We start from the raw sequence: 24,357 nt of genomic DNA on the forward strand, positions 1-24,357 counted from the left end.
TGGTATTCTGTCTCTATACGTTACAATAAACCTATCAAAGAAATTACAGACCCTTCATTTTTTTGTAAGTGGGCAAACTTACAAAAATCAACAGGGGATCAAATATATATTTTCCCCACTGTACATTTTACAAGTAGATTTTAGTTTTTCAGTCTTTCTGCTAAAATTTCTTGTTTAATTCAGTGTGTTACCTTGCTTTGTAATTAATTGTGAAATTAACTAGTAACTTCTGAGTGAAAATTGTTTACACCTTTTTTTTTCAGTCCAAGACAAATTATAAAAATATTATTACAGTAGTTCAGAACCTAGTTTATAGTTTGTCTATTAATAACAATAATATTACAGTCAGCTATTGTTTAATAATAATAACAATAATAATAATAATGATTAATTGTTTTTTTTTTTGTTTTGTTTTTTGAAAATCTGGTCTTATTCTATCTATAAATATATATTTTTTCCAACCCAGTTGTCCAATATTATCCTACTAAAATTTGTACATTTATTCTCTCAAGAAATATCTTTAAATAATATCAAGAATATACAGTATCTCTTTTTAAGGTCACAAAGGTTTGTAATATGAGAAAGTCATATGATTTGGGCCACAAGGTAATAAAGATTTGCGACAACAAATAAAACAAATTTGTAAACTTTTTAAAGTTTGATTTGTCGTGTCAAATTTTTAATTAGCACTTTATCTTTATCCTGATAAAGGCCTGTGGTTATTTTTAAGATGATAATTAAGTTTTTGACCACAAGTGTTGTTGTTGTTCTTTTGTTTTAATCTACACACCTTGTTGACTGGGTAAGGTCCATTTTTTCACATTTATTAGTTGCAGTGTGTGGCTATTTCCTGTTGTCTCAACTCTGAGAGGATGTGCAATGCATTCCATACAGGTGTGAAACCTTCATTGGAATGCATCAGGCGGCTAACGCAATAGTTCTTAGAGGCGTCTCATTGACTGGAATGATATCTAGGTGCTTGCTTTTCTTTTAAATTGGAATCAGTGATGGAACAGTTGGAATATTAATGCTTTTCTGAGTCGTTTAGCATTTATGGAGCTATGGCAAAGCAACATGAGTCCCATTGTGGACCTCCTGTAGTGTTCTATCTTCTCTGTGGTGCATTTAATAATTGGTACTCATTTTCATTCCTGCCACCCTAGTAGTTCAGCAGCTGGGTAATTACGGCAAGCCAGCTTTAAGACTATGCATGTCAGAGCATTTTTTTTTTTTTTTTTTTTTTTTTTTTTTTTTGTGTGTGTGTTTTCCTCAACATGTTCACCAGATAATTCTACCCATTTCTGTCGGTCTCTCCACTTGTTTCGAAACGGCATTTCACAATTCACTTATTAACACCTTGCATTATTTGTAACACATAATATCGTGTTACATCACGTTAACACTCAAATTGCATCCCTCTAGAAATGCTTGCACTCAAGGAGTGAATTTATCTCTGTCCGGGAAGAGCTTGATCCCTTTTGCCCCGGGGCGACAGAGGGCTGAAATCTCTGGTCAAGGCCTGTCATAATAAGACACTGACATGATGTCCAGATGTAATCTATTGGCTACTAGTTAAGCTCATTGTGCAATGCTTTGAGGCAGACCTGCTCAGACCTGAACTTCTTTTTATGCAGCACTGGAAAAGAGGATGTTTCTTATACATTGACATAATTAATCAGGAGACAGCGTGCTCCCTCAATTAACACCGCAGGGAAAAGTGGAATTGGCCTCTTTTTGTATGTTGTGGCAGATTTAAGGACCTTTGCGGTGAGCAAACAAATGGAGAGGCCTTTAATGAGCAGCGAGAATCGGACGAATAAGCTCGGAAATATAGTAGGAACGACGGTTATTTTAAGTAGCGAGGTAATTGATGATCTTACATGAGAACACAGTGATTGGAAATGGAGAATGTGGAAATGGACGGATCATTTAGAGTTTGGTAATTGATTTTGGGCTTCATTAAAAGGGTAGTTCACCCAAAAATTAAAATTGTCATTATTTACTCACTCTAATGTCATTTCAACCCAACTTTCTTTTTTCAATGGAAAACAAAAGAAGATATTTTAAGAAATGTCTTAGTGGATTTTTTTTACTGTGTGTGTCCATAGTCAATGGTATCCAATTGACTTTCTTTTGGACCCCATTGACTCTAAATTGTATGCGGAAAAAAAAAATGTTTTTCAAATCATCTTTTGTGTTCCACAGAAGACAGTAAGTCTGATACAGGTTTGAAGTGACCAAGAAAAATAAATGATGGCAAAATGTACAATGATTGTGTAAATCATGCCTTCACGTAGTAGTAACATTGCTGTAACATGTTGAGTGTAAGGCTGAATCTTGCAGAAGTTTATTTGGAGATTGCTTCAGTCTGTGTGTGATGTCCGTTATGATTTGCATCAAGATTTCGTTCTGTCAAATCTCATAAAACATCATGACGGCGAAGCCGGTTTGTTTGCCTGTACATGCTAAAAGTAACAAAAGAAACGGTACCATCTGTCCTCCTTTTAGTAAGACTGACTGGCTCCGAAGTTCAGCGCAAACATCAGACATTTTGATATAATTTGCCAGCTGCTGGGTTAGCTGGCGTTTGAATTCCAGGTTGGTTGTGTGAGCGGGTGTATGAATGAGCAGGGCGTGTCTCAGAGCAGCAGCTGATGATTACAGGGAGTGGTCTCGGGAGACGAGTACTCCTCCGATTGTTTCCTACCTCACGCTGCCACTTAAATAAAGGCGAGTCCCTCCGGAGGGCCCTTGCTCTTTTGCAATCTTCATAAGGAAGTGGCAAGCTAATTAATGATATGCTAATGACTTCAACGCAGCATCCCTTCGCAAGACTTTCTCAATATTGATGTACTTGGACCCGCTGTTGTATTATACCATAGATGTAGAGACGTAGAGACATCAGTGAAACCCATTTACTTCAAATGTGTCTCACAGTTTTAAGGTCCTAGATTTTTTTTTTCCTGAAAATATTATTTAACCTTATTAATAATATTTTGTCATTTTATATTCATTGACTTTACTAAAAAATAAATATGTCATTTTTTGTTATCGTTGACAAAGTCAAAACATTCTTTTGTCAGTTCATTTTCTTGGATTTGAGATGGTTCTTATAGAATCACACAATCCGCTAATTATAGAATGTCCATGTGAATGTAACACATAAGCAGACTGAATCCCTTTTACGTCATTTATTTCACCTTTGATAAGTTTTTTCATTACTGGTTTGAATCTTTCTTTACGCACTGTATCTTTCCATTTTTTGTTTTCTTTTAACTCACTGGAATCAAGACAGCGCCATGCTCAGCGGTGCAGGACTTTCAGAGCTCCACATATTAAGCGGTTAATTAATGGACTCCTGTCCACACGCCTCAGTCGGATCCGTGGTGGAGGAGGCCCGCACGTCAGCTCTGATGGATCGCGGATCCGTCAGCTCCGAGGCTTTTCCTGTTGGTCGGTGCTGAACCGTTACTGCATGTGACAGCCCCTGGTCCTGTCAGAACGAATCGCCCCCTCCTCATGGGCTCTGCAGCAAAGAAAAGTGACACGTTAATGGAAGCTAAAGCACTCTAATGGCAGTGCCTGGTGAAAGCACGGGGAAGTCATCCATGGCGTTTGCCCCAGCTCTCTAAGATGTCGCTCTGAATCGCCGTCTGGGCATAAAGAGCGCACGCCCTCACCCCGGCCCTGTCCACAACCCTTCCCCTGTCCCTGTTTGTACAAACATCCTTTTAGTGCGTTGTTTTTTTTATAGCCCGTATATATCTGCTCTGGACCTTTGGGGTTTCGATTATGAGGCGAAGAACTAATTGGTAGAAAAAACACCTCAGCATTATTTGTTATGATTTTAGCACCCACAAACATCTAATTAGCACTCTACCACTGGCCTCCATCTTTTCTGAGCGCTTGTCTTCTATTTAAAGGATATTCGGTTTCCATGGTTTTTATATATGGGAACACTGGAAAAAAGAATAAAAAGGGAGAAAATAGAAAAAGAAGAAAAGGCACCGATTCTCTCTTCATTTTCTCCCCCCCACACATTTCCACAGAGGTGATTAACGGTGAGATGGGATTGTTTTTGTTGCCAATTAAAAAGACAGCAAAGTCTTAATGCATTGCAATGAGCGCAGATCAGCAGCTGCTGTCAAGCCAAAGCTGGGGGTGGACAGCTAGCGTCTCTGCAGCTTCTGCTCTAGGTAACCAGCTGTGTGGAGGTGCTAAGGATCGCTTGCCTCGTCCCACCCAGTAATCAATTTGCAGGCCCCTAGCGCAGACAGCAGCGGGGTAACAAACGACTCACATTTCTGTTGCTTCCAGACGCACACTCAAGTGCTAATGAAAGGCAGTCTCAGCTGCCATGCAATCTGCCTGCACTCCTCATTGCCCCCGAAAGTCCCCCATGCATTGGGCCCATTGTCTCTGCGCCGCCGTATTTTTGCCGGAGCCCCATCTGTTTCTGTAATTACTGTCATGTAAACTGACTTTTCCAAATTCTGCGATGTGCAAAGTAAAAGAGCGGCAAGGAATCTCTGATTAGCCTCCCGGCGCTGATCGTCGCTGATGCGGCCGTCTGTGGCGTTTGAAAAAGTGTCACATATCAGGAGACGGACGGTTTGAATTCCTATGCAGTCCGTGACCGCGCCAGACTTCGTGCCCGCCGCAGTCCCGCGCTTCTATTTCCAGCCCCGAATGGAGAAAATCTATTGCTCCTATTCGGTTCTGTCGTTTTTTATTTTATTTTCCTATTGGAAATGATTGGAGAAGTTGCCTGCATTCTCCACTAACCGGGAGAAACAAACAATACGATTTACAATGAGTCTCAGCCATCACAGCCCGAACGCCTGGCTCATCGGTTCCCGCTCAGCCCGGCTAGATAATGGCTGATTTTTCTGCACAAAACCCATCATGCTGTGGCTGAGGATGTTAGCCATCATCCTGACTTAGGATTTACATTAAGCAAGCCGGGATCATAATGAAAAATAACACTAACAATGACCAAACCGACTCTCTGCAATCCACCTCCATGTGACTTCATCAATCTTCCCTACACGTTCAGCACCTGCTGCAGTCCTGTCAACTTCCTGACATGGGGTGGAGGCAGCCAGTCCTTCCTTATTAGTCTGTCAGCGGTGGTGATGCTCACATCGGGTGCACAGGCTGAAATGGAGCCCAGGCCTGTAGCTCCGCACCCTGCTACTGAAATACACCCAACCTGATCCTAAATGACAATGTGGCAAGCACTGCCACAGCTCATTTACTCAGACACTCGGAGGGATCTAAACACGCCAAAAGTTGCGTTGCACTTCCAAAAGCTGCCATGATTCGACGCAAACATCTGAGGGATGTGTTGTTTGTCATATGTGTGTGGATTTTCTTTTGTGTTTTGCCCTCTAAGTGGGACGACAAGGTGATATTAGTTGTCGTTTTGATAGAAAATGTCACAAGTACGTGACCGCTTTGTTGTTTAGAAAAACACATCTCCATCTTTGACTTTCCTGTTGGTGCGCCTTCTAGAGCTTGTCATTAATAATTAAAAAAACATAATGGAAACAACCAACCATGTTGCCTTTTAACAGGAGAGTCAATTTGTTGTGGTGTGGTGGGTAGCAGGCTGCTTTTAGAAACACAATTCATGGGGAGGGATTTGTATTTGTGTTTGTCATATCTAACTGATAACACCACAACAGAGCGTCAAGCGTGTATTGCAAATGAGCAACGGCAAAGCAAAATAAGTATTAAGGATTAGCCAATGACAAGGACTTTTTTTCCCCCTCTTCAGGTGCATATGTAGCAGGCCCTTCTAATTAGTGTTGACATGTACCATGGCACACAATAACAGTTATTACACCAAGCTCACTTTTTCTGTCTGTTACTGAAGCTATAAAATGTCTGTGAAATTCAATCTAAACAGTAAAAGCTTGAAATAACCATGATCTGTTTTCCAGCTCAGGGTATGATTAAATTTTCTTCTCACCTTAAATGGTTTCTTCCTTATTCTGGGGTGGTTTCTATTGCTGTTGTGCAGTTATATAAAAGCACTGATTGTGGAAAACGTTTAACAGAGGTAATACTATATGTTCAGGTCCTTCTAAGTGGAAAAGAGACATTTTTGTTGTTGTTGTTTTGGTCTTGTCCAAAATCTATCTAAAGCTGTATTTATTTACTTTCTCAAATTGCTCCTGGTCTTATTGTATGTTACTCTGCGCATGTAAATGTAAGGGTGGAAAAAGAATAACTCTCATCAAAAATGCAATAACTTTCCCGCCTCTGCTGATGAAACCAAGGCTGTGCGGGTGGGGAAAATAATATTCGCCAATAATATCACGGCTCACTTGAAAGAATAACTCTCATCAAAAATGCAATAACTTATACTGTGAAGCCCCGCCCAAAACCCGGGTGGGGAAAATAATATTCGCCAATATTATTGAGTTTATACTGTATTCCCTTTCACTAAGAAATATGTCTGAAAGGGACAGTTCACCCAAATCAAACATTCTATATTTATTTAATAACACTCATATCACTCTAAATCTCTATTATGAGGTATTTTGAAAAATGTATCAGTGTTTGGTTGTTTCTTATTTTTTATGCAATTTCACTGCATTTCATTGTTTAGGCAGTCTACAGTTGAAACATTATTCAAAATACCTTCGTTATGTTCCTTAGAAGAAAAGGGCATACAGGTTTGGAACAACCACAAGTAAATAACGAATAAACAATCGTTTTCATTTTATTGCAGACATTATGAATCCAATTACTTGTTTTCGTTTTGTTTTGATGCCAAAAGATCTGATGTAGAAATATGTAGTAAACTGTTGTCTAAGTAACACAAAAAACTTCACCAGTTTTCAGCATGGCAAAGATCAGAGCTTTGCTCATTTCATTTTTAATAGAATCATGCTATTCTTTGAATGAATTTGACATTAGGCTGTTCTCCGGTACCATACAGTGCAAAAGAAAAAAGCACACAAGCTTTAGAAACGTTGTTGCCTCCCTCCCTCCCCCCTCTTTCTGCCCATCACAGACAGACCAATAACACAATGTACACAAGAAATCTGAGAGAGAGCCATCACTGACAAACAAAGAGATAAACGAGGTTTCTCTCTCTCAATATGCAGTCCCTGCTTATTTATTCAGTAAAGGCGAAGACAACAGACGCGCTGCAAAGGGCAGCCATGCCTCATCACATGTCAAAGGCACAGTGACACGCAGCCAAATAAACACTACTATCTGCGATGAAACGCTGGCCGAATGCTCTTTTATTTCTTTAAAAAAAATAAAAAATTTAAAAAAAAAGATGTACTGGTTGACGGTCCAGTTAATATTTTGTACTCTGTAGCATCAAGACAGAAAAAAAAATGGAGGAATGCAGGAGGAAAGGCCGAGAAGACATCTATGGATGGGGAGGGGGAAGAAATAGTCTTGCCTTCAGGCTATGAGTGGGGTGGAGAAGAAAAAGAGTAAAATGGAGCAAAGCAGTCTGCTGCCCTCTCCATAATACATGTCTGCCGGCTCCTCAGAAGCCCTTTTTAATTACGGCCCCTCGTGCAACATAGAAAAACATTGATTTTTATGACTCTGCTCTTTTAAAGTAACAAGGATATGAAATCTTGTTATGGATTTGCGAGTCACCTTAGGTTGTGGTGCAAAGAGGGAGGGAAAAAGATTAAAGAGAAAGAACATGAATAATTCAAATTCTTTTTCCCCCTACTGTATATCTTTGCACTTTCTGCTTAGACCTTGGTCGGCTCGTTGGTTGAATATCAGTTGTATTTAACATTTAACAGCTGTTAATGAATCTAAAATAAAGGCCTTGCTGCTGATAAGGAGATAAGGGCCAGAGTGGTTTTAAAAGAAGCGTGATGAACAATAAATTCAAACATTTGTGTGTGCTTTAATTAATTATTTAGAACCTAACATTTGGCCTAGTGTGCACACAAAAGTTCTTTTATGATTCAGATAAGCAGTTACTCTCATGTGCTGCCCTTATATGTCGCTGTCTCAGTTTGCTCAGTGAACCTTTTTTTTCTTTCTTCTTTTTTTGTGCAAGGCTTCCTTTTTAACAAATAGTTACTGATTTGGCTCATCCAAAGTCATTTTATTTCTTTGCATTTTAAAAAGACTATCAGCACATTTGTCTTTTTTTTAAAAAGACTATCAGCACAATTATTATTATTTTTATTTTTTTTTCAGCACATTTGTCAAATACAGTTTTCACCAGCATTGTTTCAGGATGTACGCATTGAAAATCAAACATAATGTGGGAATTTTTTTTTTTTTTTTCTCAAAGACAAGCATATTTTTGATGCAGTAGCTTCAGAGGGCTTCTGGATGAACTACATTGTAAAATAGCCAAGTATCTTTTTTTTTTCTTACTACTGGAAATCATGAACCAAATGGTTCAGATGGTTCATAGTAGGAGTGCACTTACAGTTCTGCATTTATGTCAGTGATTTTTTTATTATTATTTTCAATATTTTACATATCAAACATATTTTTGATAAAAGTGGTCTAATTGCAAATTACCATAGTTACGACAGTCCTTATAACATTTACATACATATCACATTTTCACAGAACATATGGTTACCATGGTAAATTTAAATCACACACTGTATGTAAACATCTAAAATATTACAGAATTTGTCATGCAGTTTTCATTTTTTCCTTTTTTTTTCTTTTTGTATGCTAGCTTTTGTACAGATATTTTTATACATGTTTTATACTGTTAGGTGAGCACTACTACATGATTTACATGATTTCTGTCAATACAGAATGATACATTTAAATGCAACCTTTATGTATAACTCAACTGTTAGGGGCTCATAATAATAATTATGATTTAAAAAAAAAAAGTAATAAAAAGAAAGAAAATTGTGTAGCCTACTAAGTCCAACTGAAATATATAGTGCTGGGTAATATTGTAAGAAATAATATTGAATAGTCCCCCCCACCACCCCCATATAGCTACCATTAAAGGATTAAACTGTTTACTTATTCTATTTTACACTGTACAAAATAATAAAACAACAACAAAAAATGTTTTACTCAAAGTGTTACAAGAGAAACTTCATCCAGTGATTATCCACAATAAGATCTTTTAGTTTGTTTAACAGTGGAATAGTAAATAGCCTAGTGTTATAAGTGATATAAATTCAGTAAAGGTATTAGGTTGGACAGGTCTTCCTTTCAGCACAAAGCATTACAGGCTGATATGAAATGATTTTAATGGAACACAAATGTGATGGCAGTTTGTTTACGTGCTGAGAGGTTCATTTCTATGTGCAAGCTTTATGTGGCACCATAATAATAAATTATAAGGACAATTCACTTTCACGCAAGAGAAAAAACGAAGAGATTCCACCACCCCCGGTAAAAATGAATGTGTGATTTAGGATTGGCCCCCGCCCCGCATCACTTCGCCTCGGAGATTCAGATGCTGCTCAATGAAACAGACGGTGCGCCCGGACTCCTGTGACAGCGAATGGAAAATCACACCCGCTTCAACTTCACTGCTTCCAGTCACCAACTCTCTCTCGCCCGTGATTGAGTTTATTTACAAGCGCCAGAATAGGACTGAATAGAGTTTCGTGCATATTTACAAGGGCTTCACTCAAATCATCACGGACAAGAAAAAACGCGCGCTGTGTTTTCGCTCACCACCGGGACGCTCGCGCTCAAACGTCCACATTCGCTCGTAGCCGGTTATTCACTAGCGTTTGCGCACATTCCGCTGGCTGCTAAAAGGCTTCATAACAGCAACCGATCCTGCTAAAGCAGTCTTTAAAACCCCGTGAAACTTGGCGGACAGGACAAGACGAGCGGACGCAAACACGATGCAGCATCCCCTGACGGGCGGAACATGCGTCGCCCTGCCAAACGTGGACATGTGTCCTCAGCTCTCCTGTGCCTTGACTTTCATGTACTTACAGCAGGTGAGTGAGCAAGCTCCTCTTCGACCCGCGGAGTCCAGTGCGAATATGCGAAACGCGGATTGTGGCAAGCCGTTTTAACATGCATAGCATATATATATATTAGATGCCTGTACTTGTTCTGTCAAGCTAGTCGCTAGCTGCTACTTCTTTAGGCTCTTGTACAGCCTTTGCTACTAGTTGCCATCTCAATAGTAACTATTCTAGTACTGTATATTCCACACACTCTTTTTTCCCCTCTTCTTGAAAAAAGGTCATTAACTTTTTAAATTCAGTTACAAAATGGTAGATTGGTGCAATTTAAATCTGAAAAGTACGACTGATTACCTCTTGGTTAACTGCTAGTTGGTCAAACTAGTTCTTAAGAAAGTCTTAACTTAGTGGCTGTTTATGCATCTGGCCCCAGGAAAACAGACAAGTCACTATTAAAGATATTATAGAATCTAATGAATTTGTAAACTTGTGAAACTTAAAATGTTACTAGTCACTGTTGGGTTACTTACTGCTAATTAATTAAACAAGTGCTAGTAACTTGAAAAATAGATATTAGTTAGTAAGGAATAAATGTTCAAGCGGCTTGCCACAAACAGCATGTATGAGTGTGGGTGTGCAACCGAGTGTAAGTGGAACACAGATGAAATTGGACAGTTTGGTAAAAGAGAGATTTTGTCTACTAGTGTGTTTGCGTTTTGGTCGTGCATCTTTTGTGAATCATCTGTCACTATTTAAGTTTGCACATGATCAGTTTAAATAAATAATCTGACATGTCATCTGTTTTGAATAAGCCTTAAAAGTAGTCTATTTATAACTACACATCCTAAGGTTGTTTGAAAGAGTGTGAGCTGATTTTCCAGAGGTAAAACACTTCATGTGGTTTTACTGTGTGATAAGCAATTCTGCTGACTCTTATGACTTTGCTACATGATATACTCATGTGCTCAGCATATTGTGTGTGCATGTGTCTGTTTAATGCATTTTTCTTGCTTTAGTTCTCGATTTCGTGTGTGTGTTGTTGTTGTTTTAATAATTACTTTTATTAGATTATATTTAAATCTCTTTTATGATTAACTTGGATCATATTGCACAGTAAAAAAAAAAAAAAAAAAAAAAAAAGAAAGAGATTTTTAATTTAGAGTCATTAATGTGCTAGACTGCACCCTTGGGCGTCTTTTCATCCCCTGATTATCTGATACACTTGATTGTCATCAGTGCCTTTTCCAAACAGTGAGTCTGCTCCTAGAGTGATGACAATTCAAAGGGATTTATCAAATCAAAAGTTAATCTATGGTATTGATCAGTCATCAGATCCTATGTGCCAGTGCATGTCTCTCTCCAGACTCGATGTGACTGAGATCAGTGATCTCATTTAACTTTCATCTGTCGCACCGAGCCACCATTAACCTTCAGTGACATCTCTAACCTTTGTCTTATCCAATAGAAATTGCATTCCATGTCAGTTTAATTGCAAATACATCTGAGTGATAAATATATTTTTTTTCTAACAAAGAGACAAGTTTTTTCCCCTCTCTAATCAAGCCAGAGTATCAGTCATTAATTTCTAAGGAGGGAACAGATGCTATTTTATTTTAATAATTTTTCTTATCATGAAAGTTGCTTTGTTTTTATATTACAGTCATTTTGTTTTATTTTTTTAGTCCGAGTTTGTATTTGGCAAAATCCTTTTTCTTTTCTTTTAGCTTGGATTGGTGCATCGTGACATAGAGGTTGATTTACTTGATTTTTAGTTTTCTGTTTCTCAAATATTTATGTGCCTGCACAAGCATTTCTGTTTTGTGAGTGTGTGTGCGTGTTCACGTGTGCTGAGTGAACTGGGAATCTGGGTCTTTTAGACTATTTATAGCTGAGATGCAAGACATTTTGAATACATCTCACTACAGCTGGGGTCTCATTCAGGACTAGGCACAGACGACGCAACTTTATATTTTTTTCTCGATTTGCTTTCTTTACATGTGGGTCACGTGTACTTGGCATGCGGAATGATGTTGTCTAAGAATAGTTTATGTTTTATTGTGTATCAGCAGGACCTGTAAGCTGGAGTTCTTATAGATTGTTTGTATCCAGTGGCAGAATTATTTTCATCAATGCAAATAATTACTTAATAAAACCGGAGCGTCTCTTAGCGACAGCTTCATGTCGAACAGAGACGTTTAATTATTTGCTTCTATTAAAAGCCCAGCAGTCACTGCATATCATATGTTATCCCTACGTATATGTGTGCTTTTCCCAGCACATTTTACTAATGCTATTTGTTTGGGTTCACCCTCAGGACTAGGGCGTTTTGTACAGTGCTTGTGTCAGTAGCGGGGCAGGTTTAAGCAGCTGCCAGATAGACCTCACCTGACCCTTAAAGCCGGGGGCGTCCTGCACCCGCTCCTATCTCCCTCCTGCCGCAGGACCCCAGCCTGACCTGGAGTGGGTGGTGTGGGAGGTGTGGTCGCCTGGTCTTTACGGCTAAAATCAATCCAGCCCAAAGTCACATGGCTCTAGCTTTCTTTCAGCAGATCTTTTACAGCCCCCGTATCACTCCTCTCTCTCTCTTCGCTGCTCCCATCTGTGCTGACTATGCCTAACTGCTCCTCTCTCTTTCCTTTCCATTACATCTGCTTAGTGCTGTTCATTTATTTAAGTACCCAGCACACCCATACACCATCACGCCTCCTGGACACTTTTGCTTTTCACTGTTTCTTTCTCAAAAGGCTCATGCATCAAAGTAATAAAAATAAAAGTCTATAGCGAGTTGTTGTGTGTTTTTGTTTTTATAGTTTATATATATGTGTCTTTATTCTTCTGTACACTTTTTTGACTGTAATTATGTACAGTACTGCTAGAGAGGTGAAATGCTATACTAAGTAAGTACTATAAATAAATGTTATAAATGGTATACTGAATTGAAAGTATGCAGCATAATTCTTTTTTTTTCTGTACACTTTCTGTAATGTATTTTATTATGATGAAAATGTTTTTATTCGGCTTTTGTAACCTTTTGTTCTTTTGAAAGACTACATGGAATGTTTGTAATTTTAAAATTCATTACTATTTAAAAAAGTCAAATGTAGGGCTTTTTATTAAAAAATAAATAAATAAAAAAACACTTAAAAAACAAACAGGTTACCTGTTACAGAACCTTAGATATACTCGTATATTCATGAAACATTTGAGAAAATCTTGAAATCATGATGTTTTTATTTTAAAAAAGTCTTGTTATATGTCAACTACCCATTCAAAAGCAAGGCTTGTGTCAATTTAAAAAGTGCTGCTTTATTTCTTTAATGGCTGTTTTGGCTTCATTGTTTATATTATTTTTCTCCCCTCGGTCCTCAGTCTCATCAAAAGAGTAGTGTTCATATTTCATTTAAAATCAGACATTCCACCAAATCAAATTATGGTTAATTTCATTATTTAATTTTTGAAATAGCTTTGGAAATCAATTGCCGTTTTTTCCCCCCAGGTTAGCATGACACATAAAGTGATTGATGCTGATTTTCAAAAGTATTTTAAGCGTCAAAAATAAATTGGAGATGATTAAGGGCTCAGGTCTGAGAGTGAACCTGTCTTTCATTGTGCTGGGGGAGGTTTCTGAAAGGGCAAATATGCAGAGAACCATATAAGCATGTTCAAACAAAGACAGTGAATTTAACATTTAACCTTCATTTTGAAAACCACCCCCACCATAGACGCTGTAGTTTTGTGTGTGTGTGTGTGTGTGTGTGTGTGTGTGTTTTGTTTTCAGAGCTAATTGCTGATCTTTTCAATCAAGATGCATTAAAATCTAACCAGAAAGTTTAATTTGTATTGTTGCATGGCATTGAAATCTATATCCTTGGCTCTTTGTGTAGCGCTTCATTTATTCCATCCACTTCCCATCTCGCAGCCCTCAGCGAGTTGCTGAAATGAGAGATTGGTCATGTCATCAAGTCCTGATGAGTTTTCAAACCCTTCAGTAAGCACTGACAGGCAGGTAAAGGCCAGGGCTATTGCGCTTGTCATGGGCCATGACTCTAAATGATCACATCCTTTTGTCAGCTCTGTTTGCATGCTCTTAGTGGAAGTTGGTTATTGGTTGAATGCAAACAAGAGGGTTGTGAATGTCCTAGGTCATGTGTGCATGTTGTGCACCGGTGCATGGCCCTTTGGGAGAGAGAGATAGAGCGCAAGGCAGAGGAAGAATGAGGTGGGAGATTGCTGAGGGACGAGAGGGAGAGTAAGAGAGAGAGGCGACGCGTGTATGGAAATGGGGGCGGAGACCATCTGCCGGGCCTTGTGCTCCTGTTTGTGTGTTTGTGTGTAGAAGAGTGATTAGTCTCTCACATTCATAATAATGTCTGTTTGCTTTTGCAGCTGTTGCACAATTTACCAATCCTCTCCCTGTCCCTTTTTTTATTTTTATTTTAATTTTTTTTGCGTGGCTGCGTTGCAAAGGCACCCTCTGTTCTCTGTGAGCATTTTACAGTTCAGCATCTTTATAGTGACGGTGGTTTTGTTTTATTTCTGGAGCGCTGTTGCGTGTGACACAGTATTTTTGTGAGGATGTCATAACACGTGCTTTGCTCATGAAATTGTTCTGTGGTCAGCCCACATCCCTGTTGACAGATTCGGAAATTTGTCTAGAGATAGAAATTGACAGTTTTGGGAAAATCAGTTGTCCAAAAAAGTGCATTAGTGGGAAAGTTTGCTATTACTGCATATTGTATGAGAAGGGGGTGCTGTCACGAATGTTATGTCTTTTTATTTAAAGGAATTAAAGAATTTAAAACAAATAAAGAAAAAGGAAGATGATAGTAAAATAAATCTCTTGTGAAGTAATTAATTTTAACTAATTTGAAATACATATTTTTTTAATATGCACATTTAATCTTAATCACATGCATAAACGGCTATGTTAAAGTTTCTTGTTTCTCACATTGAATTTTACATAATTACGTAAATGATATAATATGATATAATATGAGATTTTCAATTCAAAACGGCAAAACTGACAAAAAACTTGAATATTTTGCATCACTGACTGATATTTCATTACATTTTTATAAAACAGTTGCCAAATGTTAAATATTACATCTTAGTGTACCTCAGACTCTTTCAACCTTCGATTTGGCCATATTCAGTTATTGTCCCATTTGATTTGTTGCTCGTTCTACATTTAGAAGGACCTTCTGCATTTTAGTATTCCCTCAAACACTAGAATCTACACCTGCTTGCAAGACTGAAGACAGAGAGCAGGAGGGAAGATGTGATAGACTGATTAAAGCAAGGCAGGAAAGCATCAAGAACAGAAGCAGAAGGAGAAAAAATTGAGCCGAAACCCTGTTATGCGCTCGCTTTCGTGTTTGTCTTCTGGCTGCCTGAAAGTAATTATCCAGCTGCTGAGCGGCCGGGTTCGAGCTATGTTTTATGAGCTTCTGTGTTTAACACATCCAAATGAACAAATGTCAGCTCCCGTCGTGCTGGTTAACTCTGTCCAGCAGGGCCTTCACTCAGCTGTGACAGGCCTTGCTTAATGTGAGCGCTCCCTGCTTATGGTCAGTCAGCAGAGGCAGCGAGACCGGAGCCCGATACGGGGAGGAGGTGGAGTTGGCATGTTGAGGGCTTGCTGTAGATTACGGCCACTGTAATTGCTCTGAAATGGAACTGCATCCCAGCCAGCAGGCAGCTCATTAGAAACAAACCCCAACATATCAAGTGAACCTCAGGGAGCTGTGAAGAAAAAAAAGAAAAGAAAAAAAAAAGGCAAAGAAAAGCAAGAAAAAACCTGCATCACCAGCCTCCACATCTACAGCTGTGTCTATACAGCTCCTAAAACAGTTGTTCAATTATTTGGATCGTCAGGAAAAACTGGGACAGTGTTTTTTGTTTTTTGTTTTTTTGGTGGGGAAGGAGAGGGGGAGGGGCTGCGGTCTCATTAATGTTAATCAATATTTAATCAGATGCATGAATGTGGCGCAGATAACAATATCAAGAGGGCTAGCGTTTAGCCTTAGCGCTATTTCCTTCCAAAAAGTTAATCCAGTTGGTGTTAATTGTGAGTCTCCCGAGAAACGCTGTCAGTGCAGGGTTCTCATCTCACTCGCTCTCCTCTGATTGACTGTATCCCGGAGCCGTGGGCCTGCGTTGGGCTCCTTCCTGGCCGAGGGTGTGAACACAGCCTGTTCTGCTCATACGGTAATTAGACAGGGAGCAATCGCTCCACTGCAATGCCTGCCCAAACTCAAGCCCGCTCAACGGCCTCCAGCAGAGCTGAGATATCCATGTTTTGATCTCGGTCGCTTCTTATATTTGCTGATCTCACAAATATACACAGGGGGTGATGTATTAGTTAGTCAGACTGCAATTTCTAATAAGGAGTCATCATAAAATGCATTGCCGCACTCCGCTTCAAGCCACCGAGAGGTGGACGATATTGTCGGTGCCGGTTTTTGTTATGAATTTACTGTGGAATCTTTCTCCCGGCGTTCTCGCTCTTCCTTTTCTCCGCTTATCTTATTATTTCCTACGATTTGTCCCTTTAGTGCTTTCTGACTTGATTTGTTCCACAAGCAACCCTGAGCAGTGTGGAAAGCCGAGTGTTTTGACGTATATTGGAGGTTATAAAAGACTGAAGGATGGGTGAAGTTATCTGGGCATGGTTTGCTGACGATTCGTCACATGTACACGTGCCCTTTTAAGTCAAGCTGGTTCACACGCCGGCCATCTTGGTAACACCCTGAGTGGCTATTTTCTATGTTGGTAATTTATTTTTGTGGGCAAAAACCCAGAAATGTGTTAGCATTTTAGCACTTCTGGTTTCCACATTGGGTTTTTTGAATGGGTTTTTGGTTGCCTGAAATAAGGTCTGTGGTTAACACACGCTCAAGATATTTTCATGTTTTATTCTACAACATAAAATACATCAGTAATACCCCTTGTGGATTTAAAAAAAAACTTTACTTGAAAAAGGCTGTTGCTAACAAGAGATTAAATGGCTAAAAACATTAAATATCATCACACTAAACAGGAAAACGCATCTACTCACTAGTTATCTTTTACAGCCTTCTTTTACATTGTGTTTATAATCATGTCCATACAAACTTTCAGGAAACTTTTTTTTAATAAACACTGAAAAAAGTTGTCGGAATCTTAGTGATGATGATGTTAAAGTCATGCGATCATAGTGTTATTTGTTTATATACCGTATGTTTAGCTTCTTACTTCTGCCATTTGCATTTGACTTCAAAATTAATAAAAGTTTTGTCCATTTATGTCCATTAAGATTTTCTGCAGTAATCCAGAAGCCAATGGAAAAATCCTATTGGGTTTTTGTCGAGGGAATCAGGGTGATGCTAACTTCTAGATTGGCCTACAAAAAATACTTTATACTGTACTTTACTGCAAATGCTCAATACAACTCTTGTGTATTTTAATAGAGTAAAAAAATGAGTGTTGTAAAGATTATGTTTCTATTGCATATTTTAAGTCATACATTTATTATGAACTAAATGTTTTTCTTTTCAGGCTGGTCCAGCTAATGTGTATGCATTTTGTTTGGCTCTTTAACTGTAAGGTTGCTATTTAGCATTGCGATTTTTCCCATTAAATTTTCTGTGAGTGATCTGTCCTTAAGTCTTTTGCAGTGCGGTAATATAAAGAGCCTAATTCTTGTTGGATTTCATAAACCCTGGTCATGTGAGACACTCGTAGCCTGTGATGTGGTTTATTTGAGGTGACGGGAACGAGTGCAGAAGTTAATGTAAATGAAATAGATTGGGAGGAAAAGATAGTGTGTGGATATAGTAATTTGAGCAGGGAGGTTGTAACATGGCAGCTTGGATTAATTAATGCCCTGCTTGAGGGGAGGGAGAAGTCAGGAAGGCAAGCACGGGCGAAACCATTTTTGAGTCCTCCACACCTTTCTTAAGGCTACAGAGAAAGATTCATTACATCCGTACCATGAAGAATGACAGTGTTTTTTTAATTCACTTCATGTCCGGCATTTTGTAAACAAACTTGAAAGACACAACATGAGACATTTTCTATGTGTCAAATTGATAAAGAGTCATGTTTGGCACTGCTTTATTAGGAAGTCTGTCTTTTCAATTAGATTATATTTTGTTGGCCCCTCAGAGTTTTTTGTCTTTTCATAAGCTTCCCTTTTGTGGGGTGTTTGTTTTAGAACCATCAATTCATATTCATATGCAAACATTAGTATTCTATTTAAGACGTCCCAGAATGCACTATGCCTCTGGTTTATTCAAGAGTGAGATGAATGTGCTGAGAGGAAAAGCACTCCAAAGTCACTGATATCAGTGTATTATTATCAGTTTTATATGAAGCAATATGCCATTAGATATTGATGTTATATATTTTTATTTGTTTTATTTGTTTTAAAGCTTTCTTTTCTCTAATATATATAATTATATATATATTTTTTTATGCATTTCATATTTCATATTTAGGTCTTGCACTGTGACAGTCTAAGGCCAGTGACAGCTTAAAGCCAACACAAGCATTTGAACAGTGCTGACAGTTGTGTCGTCAATCAAATGGCGTTCATGGCAGACATTTCACCAGGTGTCCATGGCAACTCATTTCCCCGTCTGGTACGGGATGAGCGGTCCGGCTTGAGGCAGTGGACAGGTTCATCCTCCACAGGGCCCACCCACAGAGCCGCAGATCAATATCTGCAGACAGCGGTGCAACAATAGAGAGGCCTTATCACAGGCCCCAGCAAGGGCCCTCAATTGGCTCCTCCATTTTGAACTTTCAGGCCTTTGATATTCAAACACAGCACACTGAATAATTGAAGAATCTGCGTCATTACAAGACTCTAAGCTTTTCCCCCTCGAGTACAGGAAGTGCCAGCCCAGGCTCGGTGCGGGTTGCCATTGTTAGACTAATTCCACTTAAAATGACAGAGAATCCAGTACTAAGTCTACCCTGTTAAAAGGCAGAAGAATACAATTAGGTTCATTTTCGTGATCTTTCTGGAGATCTGGTGGTGACCTAATTATTTTGTTTTGCATCTTTATGTTGCACAACAGAAAACCCACTCAAAGGAGAGGGAAGGAAAGAGCAAAGGGAAAGAAGCAGTGTGCACGCTCCCTCTATTCAACCTCATTATGTCTACTGGCATTTTAACTCCTTTTGATGATTAAGTGAGAAGAGAGGCAACGGGCTACATGTTGTCTTCTCACTTCTGACACCATCTCTCTGCACTCTGCTTTCCTCTTTGTTTCCTTACAAAATGTGCTTTGCTGGAGAAGGAGAGAGCGCTTTAATGTCGGATTCCCAAATGCACTAAATCCTTTATTTTATCTGGGTCAAAACTGCCTCAAGAGCCTCATCAAAGGCCGAAAGGGTACGGAGGTGCTGCCTGAGACAAAGCAGGGGTGGAAGGCTTTAAATAATTTTGCCTTCCCTTGTATTTTTTTTCCCCCTCGCTCTGCCTGAAATAGCAGATGCGGTGTTCACATTTTTGTTATTTGGGTGCGCCTCTGGACATCATCTCCTTTTTTTCCTTTCATCCTCCTTTTTTTCCTCGCTCCATGTAGTTGTGTAAGGCCGACTAAATGAGGACAGTAGAATCCGTCTCTGGCTGTCGTGCTGAGAAACACAGGGAGATCTGAAGAAACGGTCACTGCAGGAATCCTTGTTGCACTAGTCAAGCTTAATGGAGGGGCCAGGTGCGGCCCAGATGATGCCATGGGGCCCTGTGACCGTGAAGGGAACAGGGTCGTGTGCCATTCAGAATTGAATTGAGAATGCCTTTTAAAATCCAATTAAAGAGCTGAATTTGAATTGAGGTTTTAAAGCATATTTTGTCTAAACAAACGACAGCTTTAAATGTTGACTCACAACTTGACATTATTTTATTATTATTATTTTGAAAGCTTTGAATTTTGAATGGGTGGATAAATGGATAGATAGGCCTGGTCACCTGTTTGTATTTAGGCTATATTTAATAAAAGGCAATACTTTAAATTATTATTATTATTATTGTTTTTATTGGCCTGGTCACCTGTTTGTATTTAGGCTATATTTAATAAAAGGCAATATATATATATATATATATATATATATATTACTATATATATATATAATCAAATATGTTTATTACTGTTTATATTTATAGATAGATAGATAGATAGATAGATAGATAGATTATTTGTGTTAATATTTATAAAATGTTTAAAACTTTTTATTTTATATTTAACAATATTTGCATTAATAAATAATATAATACATTTTAATGTTTTAATGTTATTATAACTTTGTATTTTTAAAGGCATATTTATTACAAATTTTATTTTTATATGTATTATTTTGTAATTGTATTAATAAAAATATAATACATTTTAATGTTTTTTAATTTACTGTTAACATATTAACAATTTGTTATTACTGTTTATATTTAATAATTTTTATTGCATTTACATTTACATTTATTTGATAGATAGATAGATAGATAGATAGATAGATAGATAGATAGATTTTAATTTTTATATTTAATAATATTTATATGAATGTAAAAATATAATACCTTTTAATATGTTTTAAATGTGTTTTTATTATTATCATTATTATTATTATTTTATTTATTTTTTACTTTCCCTGCCATTCTCATTCAACTTCCTATAGGGTTCTTCTATTCTGATGTTTGCACAACCCTGGAAGAGAACACGAAGTGGCACTGCTGTAAAAATAAGGTGAACATTTGTGTCCAGGTCACAGGGGTGTGTGAGTGAGGTATTATGCATGGCCGTGTCCACAAGATGTAGCACTACACAACGACAGCTGTGCCATTGTCTCCCCTGTTTGCACACGAGCCAGCACAGTATAGGATTATATACGCAGCACTGCAGAGGGGAAAGAGAATAATAGCCAGATATGAAAGGACGAGTCCCTCATGGCTAACCGCAGCAGCTGGACAGTGGGCCAACAGCAACCTGGAAACAAACATGTGCGTTTGATAAGTAGCCATGTTGACTTTTCTAGAGGATATACCAGTGGGCGACTTGGTAAATGTTTTGTGGGAGGCCATTATTCTGGGCTTTTCTCTGCGTGCTCCCACTTTTTTTTTTATTGTGTCATGCTGAACTTGAAGGTTTTTAGTTTCGGCCAAATACAAGCTCACAAACAAGCAGCTGTAGAGGAAAAATAAGCTATTTGTACGTCAAGAGCTTCACTGCTTCTATCTCGGTTACGTAATTTCCTCAAGGACGTCGCAGCCAAGACCGCAGCCTGGACCGTTCCCGCTGCTGTTCTCCCCACTCCCTCCTGCAGCCATTGGACTGATCACTCCTGTAAACACTCTGCTACTGTAAATTGATCCCAGCGTGGGCTTATCAGAGGTAGCTAGCCTGCAGGTCCATGACTCGGAAAAGCAGAAAACCGTATTAACATTTAACACATTCTCCCTATCCGACGGCAGATAGCAACAGCATGTCAAAACCCATCTTCTCCACATCATTGTGGTGAGGCCGGGGCAATGATCTGAGAATTGTTCGCTAACACGGGGGCCTCTGTCTCTTGAAGTCTCTAGGGTGGAGGTGGTGTTAGGGAAAGAAAAAACCTTGTTGTTGCACATGAAATGTCAGGGGAAGGTAACGCCGATGAGGGCCGGTTAGGAAAAAGGTGGCTGAGGAGAAACAGGTGCGGGGCTCGGTGGGTGTCTAAAGCCCTGGATCACAATGCGGCTTGCGCTACGCAGTTCACAATTCATTGGCTAACGGCTAGCATGTGTCTGAAAGCAGAATGAAAACCTACAAAACAAACAAGAGCACTGCGGTCCCCATAGATGCACTAATTTCCTATGAAAATGATGAACGCCTGCTATACAGTATGTGAAGAGAATGAAATTTTGATGAGAACCCAGTTAGGAAAGAGGTCATTACTGTGTTACATTTCCTTGTTTATCTATTCAGAGATACTGAGAAGGAGAATAAAGCTTCTCTTGCCAGGTTAGGTCATTTAACAAAGCCTATCGCGTTTATCATTGGAAATAATAATTATCTGGCATTTACCCTCGTGAAATTACCTACTTAGGCAGAAGAGAAGAGAAGCGCAGCGTTTGAGCTGAGAGCGTGAGGCTGAGTGAAACCGAATACCTTTAAATGCTGGATCTGATAACGGTAAACAAATTGATTTTGGCTCAGTGGGTAGTCATAGGGAACTTATCTGATCCAGGCGTGAGTCTTAATTCAGCTCGCCTCTTCACGACGAACAAAGCGTCTTGACGAGGGAGCCATCCGTTTCACCTCCATCAAATGTGAGGATGTATTATGACGTCCGCTCAAATAAGATTCATGACGACCTTGGGAGTGATTACCATCGGCTTGTATGCATGCAGGAAGCGAGTTTTAAAAGTTGATATTCTGCCGCAAATTTGCATGATGAATCCCAGGTCATTAATATCACATTTGATGAAGTGCCAGATTTAGTCGGGAGACCTTTTAAGATGCCAGAACGCAACTCAGGAGAACCTCGTGTGGCAGGGGCTAAAAGGGCCGGCGGTGCTGCATACCAAGGCTGTAAATTATTTGCATCCCCATAACGCGACACTGCACCTTCACCTCCATTGCCTGCAGCCCCTCGGGCCACGCGGTGCGTCTGAACAAGCAAATAGGCTCTTAAAGTATCAGACCAGCTGTCGTGAAGGGAGAAATGATGACTGTGAGATGAGCTTATGGATAGCTGTTACAAATCTTTGATTATGAGTTATTAGATTATTTGTTTACTTGACCTTTTCAAGGGGATTCATGCAGCTGGTAATATACTATAAACAAATCTCTTCTGAGGGCTCTGAGCAACCATGTAGTGCAAAATGTAATGTTTTATCAATCTTTCTTTTGTTCTATCTGTAGTTTTATTATTTTTTCTGTCATTCTGTCTGTAGTTTTATTATTTTTTCTATCATTCTGTCTGTAGTTTTATTATTTTTTCTGTCATTCTGTCTGTAGTTTTATTATTTTTCTATCATTCTGTCTGTAGTTTTATTATTTTTTCATCATTCTGTCTGTAGTTTTATCGTTTCTTTCTATCATTCTGTCTGTAGTTTTATCGTTTCTTTCTATCATTCTGTCTGTAGTTTTTTTTCTATCATTCTGTCTGTAGTTTTATCATTTTTTTCTGTCATTCTGTCTGTAGTTTTATCATTTTTTTCTGTCAATCTGTCTGTAGTTTTATCGTTTCTTTCTATCATTCTGTCTGTAGTTTTTATCGTTTCTTTCTATCATTCTGTCTGTAGTTTTTTTTCTATCATTCTGTCTGTAGTTTTATCATTTTTTTCTGTCATTCTGTCTGTAGTTTTATCATTTTTTTCTGTCAATCTGTCTGTAGTTTTATCGTTTCTTTCTATCATTCTGTCTGTAGTTTTTTTTGTAGTTTTGTAGTTTATTCTGTCTGTAGTTTTATCGTTTCTTTCTATCATTCTGTCTGTAGTTTTTTTTCTATCATTCTTCTGTCTGTAGTTTTTATCATTTTTTTTTCTGTCATTCTGTCTGTAGTTTTATCATTTTTTTCTGTCAATCTGTCTGTAGTTTTATCGTTTCTTTCTATCATTCTGTCTGTAGTTTTATCGTTTCTTTCTATCATTCTGTCTGTAGTTTTTTTTCTATCATTCTGTCTGTAGTTTTATCATTTTTTTCTGTCAATCTGTCTGTAGTTTTATCATTTTTTTCTATCATTCTGTCTGTAGTTTTATAATTTTTTTCTGTCAATCTGTCTGTTTTATCGTTTTTTCTATCATTCTGTCTGTAGTTTTATCGTTTTTTCTATCATTCTGTCTGTAGTTTTTTATTTTTTCTGTCATTCTGTCTGTAGTTTATTATTTTTTCTATCATTCTGTCTATAGTTTTATATTTTTTTCTGTCATTTTATCTGTAGTTTTATCATTTTTTCTATCATTCTGTCTGTAGTTTTATTATTTTTTCTATCATTCTGTCTGCAGTTTTATTATTTTTTCTATCATTCTATCTGTAGTTTTATTGTTCTTACTATTGCTCTGTCTGTTGTTTCATTGTTTCTTTCTATCTTTGTATTTATTGTTCTTTCTAGTTTTGTCTAGTTATATTATTCTTTCTATCATACTATCATTCATCATTCCAGTGTTCTAGTGTATCATTCATTTGTTCTGTCTATCGTGTTATCTATTGTTTTATTTAATTTTTTCCGATTTTTAGTTTTATTCTTGTTCTACCGTTACATATTCTATTGTACTACTGATAATTCTATTGTTCTGTAGTTCTATTATTTTATTGTTCTTTCTATAGTTTTATCGTTTTATCTGGCTATTGTTGTATATATTGTTTTATTGTTCATTCTGTTATTCTGTCTGTAGTTTTATCATACTTTCTATTGTCTATCTATTGTTCTATCATTCTGTTGTTCTTCCGATCATTCTGTGATTCTGTCTGTAGTTTTAGCATTCTAT

General features: G+C 38.1%; 1 protein-coding gene across 5 annotated transcripts in view; it reads left to right on the forward strand.

The window, feature by feature from the left end:
- The window catches only part of LOC109054554 (RNA binding protein fox-1 homolog 1-like), a 257,712-nt gene that overhangs the window by 128,947 nt on the left and 104,408 nt on the right, over window positions 1-24,357 (forward strand). The window contains exon 1 of one of the 5 annotated variants that reach the window (XM_042720375.1): window positions 9,275-9,935. The exons of 3 other annotated variants lie outside the window; for them this stretch is intronic. In XM_042720375.1, coding sequence (XP_042576309.1) covers window positions 9,837-9,935 — 99 coding nt within the window. In that variant the 5' untranslated portion in view covers window positions 9,275-9,836. Of the gene's footprint in view, window positions 1-9,274; window positions 9,936-24,357 lie in introns of those variants that run through there. One more of the 5 variants, XM_042720371.1, reaches the window with a different exon arrangement.

This window comes from Cyprinus carpio, chromosome B3 (genome assembly GCF_018340385.1).
Source record: "Cyprinus carpio isolate SPL01 chromosome B3, ASM1834038v1, whole genome shotgun sequence".
Taxonomy (NCBI): Eukaryota; Metazoa; Chordata; class Actinopteri; order Cypriniformes; family Cyprinidae; genus Cyprinus; species Cyprinus carpio.